Source organism: Lucilia cuprina, chromosome 4 (assembly GCF_022045245.1).
Source record: "Lucilia cuprina isolate Lc7/37 chromosome 4, ASM2204524v1, whole genome shotgun sequence".
Taxonomy (NCBI): domain Eukaryota; kingdom Metazoa; phylum Arthropoda; class Insecta; order Diptera; family Calliphoridae; genus Lucilia; species Lucilia cuprina.
The window spans coordinates 71,856,288-71,872,994 of NC_060952.1; the positions used below are offsets into that span (position 1 = coordinate 71,856,288).

Sequence of the window (16,707 nt, forward strand, 5' to 3'; positions counted from 1 at the left end):
ATATATATATATATATTATATATGATGTATTAATATATGAAGCATACTTTTAGGCATCAATTCCTAAAATGTACTAAAACTAAGCAAAAAAAAAACTATAAGATTTATGAAATGCTTAAGTTTTATTTACAAATACCATTTAATTAACATACTTAAAGGCATTTTCGATAAAAGTCTTTTGAACTTGGGCCTGAGAAAAGCTATAAAATATTAATATCAATAAAATATAGCATAATTGTAGGTGCTTTAAGTTTGAATTTAAGTGTTGTATTTGTTATTTACAAGTATTATTAAGTTAAACACATAAACATTTTCCCCTTTATTTTATTATATTTTATTTATGAATGAACGGGAAAAAAAAATTAAAGAAAAGAAATAAAATGTTGGTCTGTAGTGTTTATTATTTCAAAAATTTATAGTTTCAAGTAGTAAATTTTCTTAACATTCTAACTAAAGGTAGTGATGGTTCTACGTATAGAGTTAGTGGCATTTGTTGCGTGTTTGTTTACACTTTCCCACCTTATTATTTTGTAACATTTTCATTTGTTTTTTCTATTTCTCTCTCTACCGCTCGTTTTCTATTATAGCCGTATGATTATGAATGAATATATGATGGCAGCTTAAAGTTAGTTATTATTTTACAAGGATTCCCTTAACTGAGTGTCTCCTTGTTTGTGCCATAAAGCTTGTTGTTGCAGTTGTTGGTGCTACTTCTTCTGGTGCTAAAATAGTAAAATATTGTGTGTGCGTGCTAGTAGGGCGTTAAATTGCTGAAAATGTTAAGTTAATAAAAGTGTTTTGTTTGTATAGTTAACGTTTGTCGTTGAAAATAATTTATTTTCATTTTGCCAATAGGTATGTGGTTTTTTTTTTGTTATTATTTGTTCTAGTTTGAACTTTAGGAAATTAAAGTTTATTTTCGTGTAATTATTGTTAAAGTTTTTCGTTGCTAACTATAAATAACAATAAATGTAATAATTGAATTCTAAAAATATGATATTTGAAGGTTTTTCCTAAAAGAAAGCAACACTTTTAGGAAACTACTTTGTAAATTCAGTAATAATTTCAGTGTTTAAAACCATATAAAGCAGATACCAATAAAATCTTAACCTTATCAGCTGATATTGCTCTAATTTTTGGTGCCATAACTAATCTATTCTACATTTCCCGTGATAGCTCGGTACATATTGCTGTTACAGTTTTCAATGTATGTTGATCCCCAGACCCGATTGGAACTATACCCAAGCAGAAACAGTTCATATTGTTTTAAAACCTTAGACGACTTTGAACATTTGATGTACTATCTCAGTATCAGTAGATGAAAATGTATTTTGTTGTTGTAAGTAAGGACCATTCTCTACTCATGTACCGACCTAAAGGATTAATAAATCTGTAATTTGTCTTTGAAAGTAATTTGTTAAAAAAATATACTAGAGAAAATTCTTCTAAATATAAATTCCTAACAAATCATTACCCTTAGCGACTATCATATTGCTATAGTTTCATAATTTCAAATTTTTAATTTAATAACTTTTCTTTACATTTTTATTTTTCCTTTAGAATTTGTTTGTTTTATATTAACTTATAATTTGCTCCCCCGGGTAGACTACAATATTTTATTTCTTTTTAAATTCTTATAATTCGTTTTGTCTTGATTTTTTTCCTAAGTTACCAAAAATATTAGATACAAATGTGTGTCTGTGTGTGTGTCTGTCTGAATAATAAGTATTTTTCGTTAAATATTCAATTACTTACGCTATTGTATATTGTGTGAGTATGTAAGGAAGTGTGTAAATAAATTATTAGTGATTTTGATGGCATATTTTTGGGGTGTTTTTCTGGTAAACTAACAATCGTTTTTTACATTTTTATTATATTATTATTTTTTCCGTTGTTGTTGTTATTTTTATTTACCATTATTTTCATGCCTACTTTACATTTGTTATTTTTATACACACAGATCAAATAACAATTTGCGTTTGTGATTCTCTGCCATAATACACACATTTACATAATTTTCAACTAAAAAATATATAAATAAATAAGAATTGTTATATAAAATGTATGTGCAGTTGGTATATAAAAAAATATAAATGTACATAATCTTACCCTAGAGATTTGTATAATGGCATTTTAACACATTCAAAGCCAAAATATAGGCAATGCTTTTTATTGTTTCTTATTTTTTTTATTTTGTATGGCATTGTATTGTTGTAGTATTTGGTTGGTATATTTTTCTGGTTCATGGTTTTCAGTTTTACTCGCGGTTAGTTGATTTTATTACAGTTTTATACAATTGTTTAGTTTATTTATTAATAATAAAACACAAAATGTACAAGACGAAAGGAAAAACAATGAAATAGAAATGAAAAAGCTTATTGAAATATACAATTTCATCTAAACACTAAAAAGTATGCTTTCATTTTTTAATAAATATATAATATTGTTTCCTTTTTTAAATATGTTTAAAAAAAATCGTTAAAAATTGTAATTTACTAAGAGATTTTTGGTCGTTTAATAAAATATTAAGAAATTACTTTCTTTCTTAACCAATAAAATATTGTTTAATAATAATTGTGTTTCTGATGATTATGATGTTGTTATGCTCTGTTTCACTTCAAAATAATGTTATTATTCTCATTTCTATGTTATATTTCATTTGTATGTAGTTGTTTCTACTTCTTCTTGTTTTTTATACAACATTCTCAAATTTTGAAGTATACTTTTGGGCGTGTGTAAGTACGTACATACATATGTACGTATGTATAACCAACGTTACGTTTTACATGTTTTTCTAATATTATGCTGAAATAAAAATCAAAGTTTTTGTATGTGTATTATAAAAAACACATGTTGATATGATTTCATTTCACAGTTGAAATCATTTTCAACATTGTATTTATTTTGTTTTCTTGTTGTTTTTTTTTACATCTGTGCAAGAGGGGGTATGTGTGTTTGTTTAGGTTTGTTTTATTTTTCCAACTTTCGCTCCCTTTCATCATTGTTGTAATCGAGATGTTTGTAGCATAATGTTTAGGGGTATTTTCCTTTTCCTGTTGGTTGCCATACGAATGATTGTATAAATGTCTATGTGTATTTATGATTTTTTTTTGTTAGCATACTTTTAAGCATCATAAAATTAATTTTTAATGTTTATTGATTTTATTGTGCTGTAGGAGTAAGCGAGTATTTTATTTTTCCGTTATATTTTTATTTAGTTTGTTTTCTCGTACGAACAAACGTTGAACACACAATTCTCATTAATAATTTACATTTTGTTTTGTTTTAATTTTGTGAAAAGGAATTTTTATTATGTTTTTGTAATCCCTCTCATGCATTTGAGTGGGTATTTCAGAGTTGGAAAGCGTTTGGAACATGTCTTTAAAAATAATGGAATTATTACATAAATTGATCTGTTTATTAATGAAAATTCTCCTTGTCTAAGATCGGTCATGTTTCCAGTATTCCTAAGGGATGTATTGTCAGGAAAAACTTGATTCTAATTTAGACAAATGCTAGCGTTCTACAGTACTCTTTACATGATCTATATTTGTATGAATCCCTTGAGCCCGTAGACCTGGATGTAAGAATATATCACGGACTTATTTTTTTATTTTTACTAATTCATACGAAATTTTTTTCACACAAATACAAAATTTTTACTTTGTAAGCTTTTTTACAACGTACACACCTTAAAGAAAGCCCAAGCGAATACTTGTATTAAATGATAATCAAATTTATCTATTTGTAACTGATCTTCAAAGTCCATGAGTAAATCTACTGCCTTATAGAGTACTCCTACAATTCAATTATGCCATTAGTTTTTTCAACACTCTTCGTTAAGTACACACACACGTACGTTTTTCTGTTAGAAATTGTATTTAATTAAAAATAATATGAAGCATACTTTAGGGAGTTTTAGCACAGTTAAACGAAAATTAAAATTTTAATCATTTACGAAAACAAAAATGATGAAATGTGTAAACGGCGTGTGTGTGTGTCTTTATATGAATTAAAAAAATCTTTTAAATTTAATTTATAATTAACTTTTCTTTTAAGAAATTATTTCTTTATTTGGCAAAGTTTAGAAAAAAGCACTAATAATGATGACATATTTTTAGGCTTACTTAATTCGATTTTTTTACAAAACTTTTATTGTTGTAGGAAGTTGTTTTATGTTAACTTAATGAAATTTTAAAACAAAAATAAACGCTTAAAAGCAACTTAGAGAAATTTTAAAATTTAATAACAAATTTGTTAATTAGAGCTTTGGAAATTTAAAACATAAGCTTAATGAACTGAACTGACTTTTCACACTTTAACATTGAAATGAATTTAATTCCTAAGAGCCTACTTTATCATAATGGTTTTTTTAAAGCCCCCATTAAAAACTACTTAACTCTCTTGTATTTAAATGTTAACTTTTTCTTCCTTTTTTCTTTCGTTGCAATTGAAATTCATCCATGCAAATTTACTTTATATTCAACGAAATTTTTAAATAAAATATTATTTGACATTGTCTTCTATTTTGTTAAAGTAACTACACAAAGCTTATTGTTATTACTAGTTCGTTTTTGTTTTCCTTTTGTATCGTGTAAGAAAAACTATGTCAGGGCAATAAGAAGCGCAAATAAACTAAAATTCAGCACAAGAAATAAAGAAAGCGGTATGTACAAAATAGTACTAGTATGTATGTAGTTATGTACATATGTATCAAAAGCACTTGCAGTAAAAGTGTCAGTATCTATCAGAGCATATAACTAATCTTTAAATTTACGAGTCAGTTTTTAGTATTATAGTCATACGTAAAAGATTATAGTTGCTATAAAAAACAAAAACTACATATTTCTTATTTATACATATTGTATGTTTTTCTTTTTAGAAATTTTTGTAGGATTAGAAAGAAGATTTTTGCATAGTAATAAAAATAAACAAAGAATATGTTCAATAGTTGTTGAAGAAGGATAATAAATGTTTGTTTAACATTTTTTCTTTTGGATAGAATTAAATTTTTATTTTGGTTTTGGGAAATTGAATTTTTATTGTAGATTTTCTTATAAAATTGTCAGTGGTAATAAAATTTAACCAAATCATTAATATATATATATATATATATATATAATATATAATATATATATATATATATATATATATATATATATATAGATATATATATATATATATATATATATATATATATATATATATATATATATATATATATATATATATATATATAATATATATACATAGCTTAAACTTTAACATAAGCTTAAATCTATATAAAGCTTTTATATATGTAGAACTTTTTAAAATGCTTTAATGTACAACGAATCGCTGTCATTACGACAACGCAAAGTCCTGTTTGACAAATAGTTTCATCATTTTTGTTGAATTGATAACTTCGTCTATATTTTGTTTATTTTTCTGTTAATTTGACAAATATCCGTACATACTTTGGCAACGGATTTTATTGAAAAATTATAAACACTTTGGTGTCAATTTAGTAACAAGCGTATATAATGTATAGGTCTTTTTTTCCTCTGTGTACTTTAAGTTGTTTAATATAAAACTTTACTGAAAGCTTTTGAGTATTAAAAGTTAAATTTTTTCGAAATATTAATAGAAATAGATAATCAACAAGAACATTTGTATAGTTACAACTTTATTTAAAGTTTTAGTAAAATACTTTATCAAAAGCCGTTTTATGACACATTTGCCTTTAATATACAAATATTTAATTCTGTTAATCTAAATATTTCTTAATTAAATACAAAGTATTAATAATTTTTTTTATATTCTCTTTTCATTCTAGCAATTATTCCGCTCACAAAATCCTGGCCTTGCTGCTGCTACAAATGCTGCCGCCGCCGCTGCAGCAGCTGCGGCTGCCACAACAGCTGGTGCACCTCCTGGCGCACCCAATGGCACAATGCAACCCCAACAAATGCAAATGGCTGCTGCTTCACAACAATTCTTGGCTGCCCAACAGAATGCTGCATACGCAGCACAACAGGCAGCACCCTACGTGATTAATCCGGGTCAAGATGCAGCACCCTATATGGGTTTAATAGCTGCACAAATGCCACAATATTATGGTGTTGCACCTTGGGGCATGTATCCAGGCAATTTAATACCACAACAAGGCACACAACCAAGAAGGCCGTTAACGCCATCACAACAAGGGGCCGAAAATCAATCTTATCAGGTGGGTAATAAAAATTTACAAACTTACAAAAAACAAAAATTCATAAAATCGAAATGTAGAAAACAAATGCTTTAAGTATAAAATTTGTGTAATTTTACATGTAAATTAACCAAAGTTATGAAACAAATCAATCAATATTGTAAAAATTAAACTATAGCTGTAAAATTCACAATATTTTGTATAAATATGAATATATTGAAAAATGAAAAATTATATATAAATATAAATATTCTATATATTGTAAAACCTTAACATAAACATAAAACAAAAAATATTTTCTCTTTTTTTTTCTCTCTCTCATGTGGCTGTGTTTTATTTTTATATAAATGACATATAACCCATCCATTCCTCCACTCAACAAAACAAAATCTAACTTCTGTATAAATAAAATTAATAAAAAAAAAATCAAACTATATGCTAAATAAAACCCATCATCATAAATGCTAACAAAAAATCTAAATTATGTGAATAAATATGAAAACAAAAACTAAAACATCAGGTCATACCGGCATTTTTTGATCAGAGCGGTTCGCTTGTTATGGGACCACGTACAGGAACACCAATGCGCCTTGTTAGTCCAGCACCTGTTTTAGTGCCACCAGGCGCCGCACGTGCCGGACCACCACCACCACAAGGTCCACCCCAACTATATCCGCCACAACCCCAAACAGCACAACAGAATTTATATTCACAACAAAATGGTTCAAGTGTTGGAGGTAAGATATATTTCTATATATTTTTTATATATGTATTTTGTATTTATAATGTAAAGTTCTTTTTTGTATATAAAAAAGTGAAAGATTTTATTGTAAATTTTGAAAGATTATGCAAAAATTGAAAATTGACTTTATTGGAAAACTAACAATTAAAAAATTTTATAAATAACTTAATAATATATTCATACATATGTATATGTATGACCCAACTTATGAAATCAGAAAGTGAAAAATTATAAACACTTTGGTATCAATTTGGTACCAGGCATGTATATTTCTTTTTCAAATAAGTGTAATTTTTCACTCTGTGTATGATCAAAATTTTCTACGCAAATTTAATACATAAAGTTATCTTTATCACAAATGTAATGAAATTCTTTCTTTTTTAAGAAATGTAAGATTTATACCCTACACCACTTTAGTAGGGAGAGTTTATTGGGTTTGCGCAGATGTTTGTAACGCACAAAAATATTCGTTTAGTTTTCTAAATCGATGAATTCATGTCTGCCCATCCATCCATCCGTCTGGCTGTCCATGTCAAGCTTGTGCTCAAGGTACATGTCGCAATTGTTATGATAATTGAATGAAATTTGGCCTATTAAAAGCAGCTGAAATCAAAAATCCATTATTTCACATAGATCTCATACAACAGAATCATACCCCGAATAGGGGCTTATAATAATTTACATATACTTGCATCTCTATATAATGAGGCTTAATTAAGTTTTATACAAGCATTTATGATTTTGTCAAATTTCATAATGATCGAGAATTATTTTAACCCTAGCTCTCATTCAAAGTCCATTTCAGAAGATGTTTTGACTTGAATTTGATGACAAAATTCTCTTATATACTTATATGTGTTCGCACAGTTGCTTAAGCTGACTTCAGTTTATGTAAGCATATAATAGTTAGACCTTAAAGGCCTATAAGCTGACTTATGTTTGTGTATGTACAGTAAGGCCTTAATATCGCGATGAAATTCAGAATCATATTTTTTTTAAACCCTCATATCAAGTATCTTTCAGAAATTAGTTTTTCGTCCATAAAAATATATCGGAAACAAGGAAATATTCAAGATGAATGCTTTATTATAATAAATCACCTTTAATATTCATAACTCTTGTAGGATATCATATTGTCGACCACGGCCAACTATACTTTCTAAACTAGTTTTTAATTCAATGTAATAAAACAATAAATAATACAACAATTTATATTGTACATTATTAAGTGCTTAATGGTGCATTTCATTTATACAATATTTGACCATCAAACATTTAAATAAATTTACAATATTTATAAATATGACAAAATATATGTCGACTTGGCTTTATACCAAAAAATCAGCTTAAAATGTTTAAACTGCGCTTTATAGTGTAACCCCCCTCCATTGTATTAACCCTGAAAAACTGCGTTTTATTATTATTTTTAATTTAAATGAGGCCTAAAACATAAAATTAACATAAATTAAACTTTTGTATCAATAAGAAGTTGTCATGAGAAAAATAAACAAGAAAAAATTAAATTCACAACTGTTTTTTGCTTTTTGTCTGTTTATTAAAATCATCTGTATGAATATATTAAACACTATTAATAAATTTATTTTAACAACAACATTTTAAGCCACAAATAAAACAGTTTTTATATAAAAAAAATATATTTAAATGACCTTATACACAATATTCAATAAAAATAATTAATTTAATAATAATAAAAAAATAAGACATTTAAACTGGTTTTATAAATATTAAAAAAATCAATTAAATATTGATGATTCAAAAAAAGGTATAATAGTTGTTGGTCAGAATAAATAAGGAAAATTTATATATAATTAAACGATTTAAAAAAAAAATTTATATATAAAGAATAGCAATGCAAATTTTAATATTAACCTAAAAATATGCTATATAATTTGCGGAACACGTTTTTTACTTTGTAGCGAAAATTTGTATGAAAATTTGTATAAAATTTATCGATCTATTGTTTTATGGACTTTGTTTGAATTTATCAACATGGCTTTTTTAACTTCAAATAACATTTTTTCCAATAAATTTTTTTATATATATTTTATTAATTGTTTTAATATTTTACATTCCATGTAATTAAAACCTATTTAAATGGAAAAAAAATGTGCAAAAAAACAGTAAATTTTATTAGTAATTTAATAGCTGCAACCACACTCTAGTACAGCGTTAAACATTTCATTAACAATTTATAAATAATAAATTGTTTTAATATAATAACAAGAGTTCCATATCCGGTTGTGCCGAATCTTATACACACTCTTCACAGAAAAGTAAGAAAGTCCCTCTGGATGCTTAATTTTACGTTTCTAGTTTCAATATTAAAAAAATCAAAAAGTACCAAAAAGGTACCAAAAATTCCACTTTAATTGGTGCCCACAGTTTCTTGACAGTCCAATATTACAACTTGCGGCTCTATCTAACATTAATATATATAAGATAAAATCGTCCATTCATGCCTTTGGCATGTAAGAGACCATTATGACATAAGTGAGACCGGTCATTGGTCGGCTGCCTCAATAACCGTAGGTCATTAACGAATTTCTGTCTCAGAATGAAAAATTCAAAGGCTGTCTAGAATTTGGGTCAAATGGCGTTCTTCCTTGAGATTCGGATATCGCAGATATTTAGGGTCTTATGAAAACTGATTTTAACATACAGACAGACGTGGCTAAATCAACTCCGCTGTCTATAAGTATCTGGAATATATATATTTTATAGGGTTGGAAAATTATATCATAGAAATTACAAACGGAATGCCTAACATATATATACCATTCTCACGAAAGTGTAGGGTATAATAATAATAAATTTATAGTAAATTACTCAATATGGCAAATTAATTTAATTTGTTTTAACATTATACATATTAGTTTTATGCAATTACGTTATATAATTAATTATTGAAATATATGTTATATGGAAATGGTAAGCAAATACAAAAAAAAAAACTAAAGCATACCTTAAGGTTAAAATAAATTATTTTATTATAAAACCTTAAAAAAAATGTTGGAAAAAAGTCAATGTTGATTACTAAATGTAACAAAAACTATTTTCTGTAAATTAATTGTAAAATTAACATTTTTCTATACTACATTCTAAAAACATTAGTTTTTGTTTTTTATATATAATAAATTCCCTAATGTATGCTTTATTATTATTTTTCTTTAACATTTTAGTTGTTTAATTTGTTATATTTACTTTTTTTCCATTATTTTTAATACTTTATAATTTATTTTTTTTTTTGTTCATTTTAATAAAAATCGATTTTCTGACTAAACAAATGAAACTCTTTCACACACATGTTCATAAAGGCGTGTTTACCTTAGACAGGTAATTGTCAGTCAGGTATCAAATGAAAACTAAAATTATACTTCATATATACATAGTAGATGTAAAATACAACAACACTCACGTGATGTCAGCAGCAGATAACATGTCAGTTTATTATTAAAGGTATTTTAGTTTATATACTAAAGTTTATAATGTAAAGTGTAGGTGAAATTTAATTTACACTATTTTTTAAAGGTATTAATTCTTTTTATTTATAACACCTAAAGGTAGGCAATAAAAAGTATCTAATAAGTCTTTATACGATCATCTTATAGTGTTGTACAGTTTATTTATATAAACATTGTGCATTTGTTTCTTAAACTTTATAAATACTTGTTTCACACAAAGTTTTTTTAAAAAGTAAAGAATTTATCAAAATTATAGGTACAAACGATTTTATCGCAAACTTTTTTTAATAGAGAATTTATGTATACAAAATTGTAAATTAAATTTCTCATAGGTTAAAGTTTTCTCATAGCTGAAAGATTTATATTTTTTTGTACTCCAAAAACTATGCAACACTATTTTACATATTCTTTAATATGACAATTTTTGTTGCATATTTATTAAGTTCGTTAACAAATTTTGTATTTAAATATAAACTTTGGTAACAACCTAAATATCACTTAAATTCCTGTAAAATGCCTAAGGGGCTATATTTTTATTTTGGCTTTACTTATGACAAAAATAAATGTATTTTTAGAAAGTTATATATTTATTTATCTTATAATGTTAAGAATTTTTTTTAATTTAATTATACTATGATTAATCACTTTAACTCTCACACAAGTTGTTCCAGTACTATGTAACTATATATTTGATTATAATTATATGCTATTATTTGCAGTTAGTTGACTCATGCCTAAATGTATGCTTTATATTGCGTGTGTGTGTGTCTTTCTAAATAATTGTGTGTTTAAAATCTCTCTTATTACATTAGCTGTTTTTGTTGAATCTAGACATACGTATGTTTAACTATCCATACAACTAGTATATAATTTTACCTTATTTTAGTCGATGTGGTAGGAACATTTTCAGATTTTATCATCTCTGTAAAAGTTTTTTTTTTTTTAAGTAAAATAACTTAAAACCTTACAAATACATTTACCTAAATAGTACTTTAAAACATATTCTATTACAAAGCAAAATACCAACAGTTTTACTAGGAGCTAATGTATCCCAAGTAGTTGGACTTTGTTGATAATTTGATAAGAATTATTTGTCCTCAAGTAAAGTAAAGTATATACTTCTGAAATTAGACCAAATTTTTAACTGTGTAAAGGGTAGTTTATTAGTGTTTTTAGTGTTTGCAATGCTTGAAGAAATCAATTGTCACTTTAGTGTACCCAAGTAATGCAGAGAGAAGTTGATGGCCGATTAATAACCCCAAATAATATAAAGGGAACTAATCGTAAACATAACAAATTCTGATACCAAGGTTAAAGCAAAATACTATATAAAATCCTTATATTTGTACAGTCAGCCCGAACTGTGGGTATATAAAACTTTATCTCTTGTGCATACACACATACAAAAGTTAAGTTCTCAAATATTAATGATTGTAATTGTAACTTGTTTTACAACATTAATAACATTATGTTCTCAGTTTGTAGAAATAGTATAAGAGAAGATTTATATAAATAGAGATAGTAAACTTCACTATTTAATTGGACAATATATTTCATAATTTAAAATTTTCCTAATTTAATACGTTTACTTAATTGTTGCTATTGTTTTTTATAGATGTTAGTTAGTTAGGATGTATATATCAAATCCCAAGAAAGGCCTACATAATAAAGGAGTTAAACTGAAATTTCAGACTAAAATCTAAAAAATGTTTACTAGGTCCCTAGTCGGTGATATTAAAACCTCAGTTATATCTTTTCTAAACTATTTATGATATAAAGCAGTATTTTTTCCACTTAGTCGGCTTTTAATTTGGTATTTCCTAGTATAGCTAATAGTTATGTTAAACCCAAAAAATTTCGTTACAAAAGTTTTCGTTGTGGCCGATTAAACTCTATAATGTACAATATCCTTTTTAAAACATCCTTTTGTTAAATAAATTGAATAGAAAACATGTGTTATTGCAACTGTATCTGTTAGTACGTATGTTTGTATTTAAGTATGTATTAGTAATGAGTGTATATTTTATGTCTGCAATAAAATTGCTTTTGTGCCTTAAACACACATATGAGATTTGAACAACAATTACTTGTTACATTTTGTTAGAAAAAAAATGAAAAATAAATAAATGTTTTGTATGAAATAGAGATTTTTATTTTGCCTTATTACCGCCCCCTACTATTTCACTTTGTAAAGCTCTCATCCTGCTCGGTTGATATTAAGTGTTGTGTGCAATTGCATTATTGTATTCACTCATATCATCACAATAAAGCATAAAGAGTATGACTGAACAGAAAGTAAAGTATAATGTAAGGGGAGAGAGAAAAATTATTGTTATTGCACCTGTGTTTAGTTGAATATTATACATTTATACATACATAGAGGGAGAGATATTATATTCTACTTGATTACCTACAATCTCAACAGGGGAGAGGTTATCTAACTCATCTACCTAAACTTACATGCATAAACATTTGTAAGTGAGTATGTCTATGTTTGTTTATTTAGAGTATGTGTGTAGTCTAATGTTATGGCTTGTATCAAATGAAGCTTATATTGTTGTTGTTTATGTCTGCAACATGTTCATCCAGTTCATTTCTTTGTTTTTTTTCTATCTACTTTATATTACATTCGTTGCATCCTTTGTATACGTCTCATCTTCCTTACCACACTCTCTTTTGAATCTTTGTGTACTATGTTGGTAGATAATTTTTTGGATTTTGTTTCTTGTGCAAAAATAGACGTCTAGTCGTTTGCTACAAATCCCTTTTGGCAGAATTATTGTTTGTTTTGTATATTTGTTTGGGTGGTGTATGTTAGTATTTTTGTTGAAGTTTTTTTAAGTTTTGTTTGTTTAAAAATCCCACCTGCTGCTAACCTTCTGTTTAGTCTACAACTGGTATAATCAAAAAAAAATGTATATGTAAAGTTTTCTGCTGCTTTTCGGTCATTCGGGTATTACATGCTGTTAGACACTGATACAATTATTGTTGTTGTCAATTACATATTTTCTTTCCTCCCACCAGAATAGTTTGTTTGTTAAAAAAACTTGAAAAACAAATTCACTTTCTTAAATGCAATGAACTTCAATTAAATTTTGTTTAATATGTTCATTGAGAGCGCCTTGAAATATACTAAATTTTTTGGCAATAGTTTTCAATTAATGTGAATGTAAAGCTTTGAAAGATCATTTCGGATAAAAAATAATTTTTTATGAAATAATTTTTATTACCAATTTGTGAAACCTTATTTTCTATTTTAGAAATAATTTATTTCATTTCTATCATATAAAATATTAATTACATTTGATTTCCAATGTAAACCTCTAAATATGCTTTAAATATTGATTGCTTAAATACCTACAACGTTTATAAATGCATTTTCCTAAATGTAAATGAATAAACAATATAATATAATTCTATACATTAAAAACAATGTCCAATAAAAGGTAATTGTTTAATATATAAATATTTTTGTGCAAATTGCTATTAAAATTAAGCACGTATTAGTTTTCCTAAAGTGTTTCTATTTGTTTAATCTACGAAGTAGGTTTGATCAATAATTAACTTGGAATCTGAACATATTAAAAAATCAATAAACAATATAAAAAATAAATTTCTTTACAATGTTATGTAAAATATAAATAAAAATCAATATATATTGCATATTTTTAGGTTGTGTATATAAATTTGTTTCTAAAAAAATATTGCTTATATACTTATTTTTATTTACTTCATTCAAAAGCTTTTAAATCTTTTAAAATACTAATACTTCCATAAAGTATTTCTTATTTGTTAAATATTTTATTACATATATGCCTTAAGATATGCAATAAATAAATATTTATATTATGCATTTTATAAATAATAAATTCTTTAATTAAACATTTTATTTTAATTTCCTTAACTGGATAAACCACTTAAACAAATATTAATATAATATTTAAATCTAAACAAACTATTTTCCTAGTAGTTAAAAATAAATTGTATTGGCATTTTTCTAAAATATTTTACAGCATTTCTTGGCAATGCCAGATTTCCAAAGAATTTTTGTTCAAATTTTAGTTACTCTACGTTATCTACTCAAACACATCGTAGTCAAACATACTCGTAATGTTTAATATGCACTAATATTCTGTAAGCCTCAAAATATGCAATATTATATTTTTTTGTAAATAAATTGTTCAAAATCCTCTTCCAATGATATGAAAACGTTAAGATTTCAATAGCAATGTAAAATGTATCTCTTTACCCTTAAGTTTGTATAGGTAGAAGTATATTTAGAAATATCTATTGAAATATATTTAAATTTACTTAATTTGTAGAATATTAAGAACTATTGCTCGCTTTAGTTATTAATTTCAATTGAATTCTTTATTTAAAGATTAATAGAAATAAAAAAATATTCATATGTGTAAAGGTTATACTTCATAACTTTTTGCCTTAAAATATATATTACATTTTAATATAGCTAATGCCTTAAAATAGGCAAAATAATTTAAATTTGTGAGAATTTTTTAACTTAGGCTTCTTTCGTTATTAAAGTATCTAAATCATATGCATACCCACAATCATATATACTAACTTAAATACAAAGCCATTTATCAATGGTGTTAATGCAATTTATTCCTTAAAAGTTTGGCAAAGAGGAATAAAACAAATAGGAATTTGCACACAATTTGCCATAATATCTCATGAGGATCAATTTCGTTAGCAAAAATACATAGTCAGCGAAATTTTTAAAAGTGGATTTAAGTTTGCGTTTAGATATGTATGAACGTATTAAATAAATAAATTTTAAACATTTTTAAAAATGTTCAAAGTTTGAAATAAAGAATTTAGAAAATATTAATATTTTATATCTGACTGTTTTTAAAGTTGTTATTGCACTTTTTAAAATATATTAAGCAACTATATAATAGACTTAAATTACTCTGAGTGTTATTAATAATTGATTGTTTTTCCTAATACATATATGTAAGTTCCCTAAATTATGCTAATGTTATTTTTTATTTAAATATCTGTTTACAATTCTCTGCTGGTTATAATATGAAACTGTGATTGGCCCAAATGTAAATAATAAACCAATTAAATATATAATTGCATAAAAATAAGTGGTAAATAAAATGAAATTGTTAAATTTTTAAATATTTTTATATAAACGGCAATTAAAATTAAGCACGTGTTGGTTTTACTAAAGCTTTGTTATGAATTGTTTATACGAGGTGTGTTTGAGTAGAAAGTTTTAATTGAAATACAAATTAAGTAAAATTATTTTTTACATAATAAATACAAAATAAATTGTAACACATGTGATTTAAAGCGTATCTCTTGGGATGACCTTCAGGCTTTAGAAATTGCCTATGTTTAGGATTATGGCATTATGTTTTTAAATATTAATTTGCATGATTCTATAACGTATTACTCTTAAGAAATATTATGCCTTAAGATATGCAATACATTTATTTAATGCAAATATAATGTCTACTTTTTATTTAAATACTTTTAAAGTCTTCTTTATGTAAAATACTAAAAATAATTATAGTCTGTACATGCTCTTGTTAGGCGTTGATTTTTGTTAGAAATTGCCACCATTGGAACTGATTCTTTGGAGACGTTTTCAGTTATAAAATCACTTCTTTAGTGAAGAATTTTGTTCGATTTTGTAACCACCTTCAATTACAAATTGCATTTTGTATTAAGAACAAAATATTGCCTACTTTTAGGATTAAATTTACTTTATACATCAAAAAGCTGTAAAATATTAAAAATTTTAAATTTAAAACACTTCAATAGTTAATAAATTGATACAATTGTTAATGAATATTTTAAACATTTAATTTTTATCACTACGAAAACAATTATCATTTTATGATTCTCTTGATTAAGATTTAAATACATCAAACATTTTAGTTCAGTACACTTCTCTTTAAAAACATAAAGACAGACAGATTCACATTGTAATACAATCATAACATATGTATGTATACATATTTATGGTGTGAATGTGTGCAAAAAAATTTCTTTTTGCCACGTTTTTGAGTGGTAAAACATTAAAAATAACCAACAACCAACTACAATAATGTAACATGCTCCTCTTCCTGCTGTCACTACTGTTTATGTCTATATGTTGATAACTGTTTTTGTGTGGGTTTAATGTTATAAATGCATAAAATGTATTTTTCACATTTACTGTATAAATTTATGAAACTATTATTATTTTGGTTTGGGTGCGAATGCATGAATGTGAACAGGTATGTGTTCTTTGTATGTGTTAAAAGTCACGTTGCGTGTTGGTA

General features: G+C 25.5%; 1 protein-coding gene across 12 annotated transcripts in view; it reads left to right on the plus strand.

Moving 5' to 3' along the window:
- The window catches only part of LOC111690812 (maternal protein pumilio), a 352,313-nt gene that overhangs the window by 329,261 nt on the left and 6,345 nt on the right, over nt 1–16,707 (plus strand). For all 12 annotated transcript variants that reach the window (XM_046950482.1, XM_046950480.1, XM_046950483.1 and 9 more), the window contains 2 exons: nt 5,816–6,208; nt 6,708–6,924. In XM_046950482.1, coding sequence (XP_046806438.1) covers nt 5,816–6,208; nt 6,708–6,924 — 610 coding nt within the window. The remainder of the gene's footprint in view (nt 1–5,815; nt 6,209–6,707; nt 6,925–16,707) is intronic.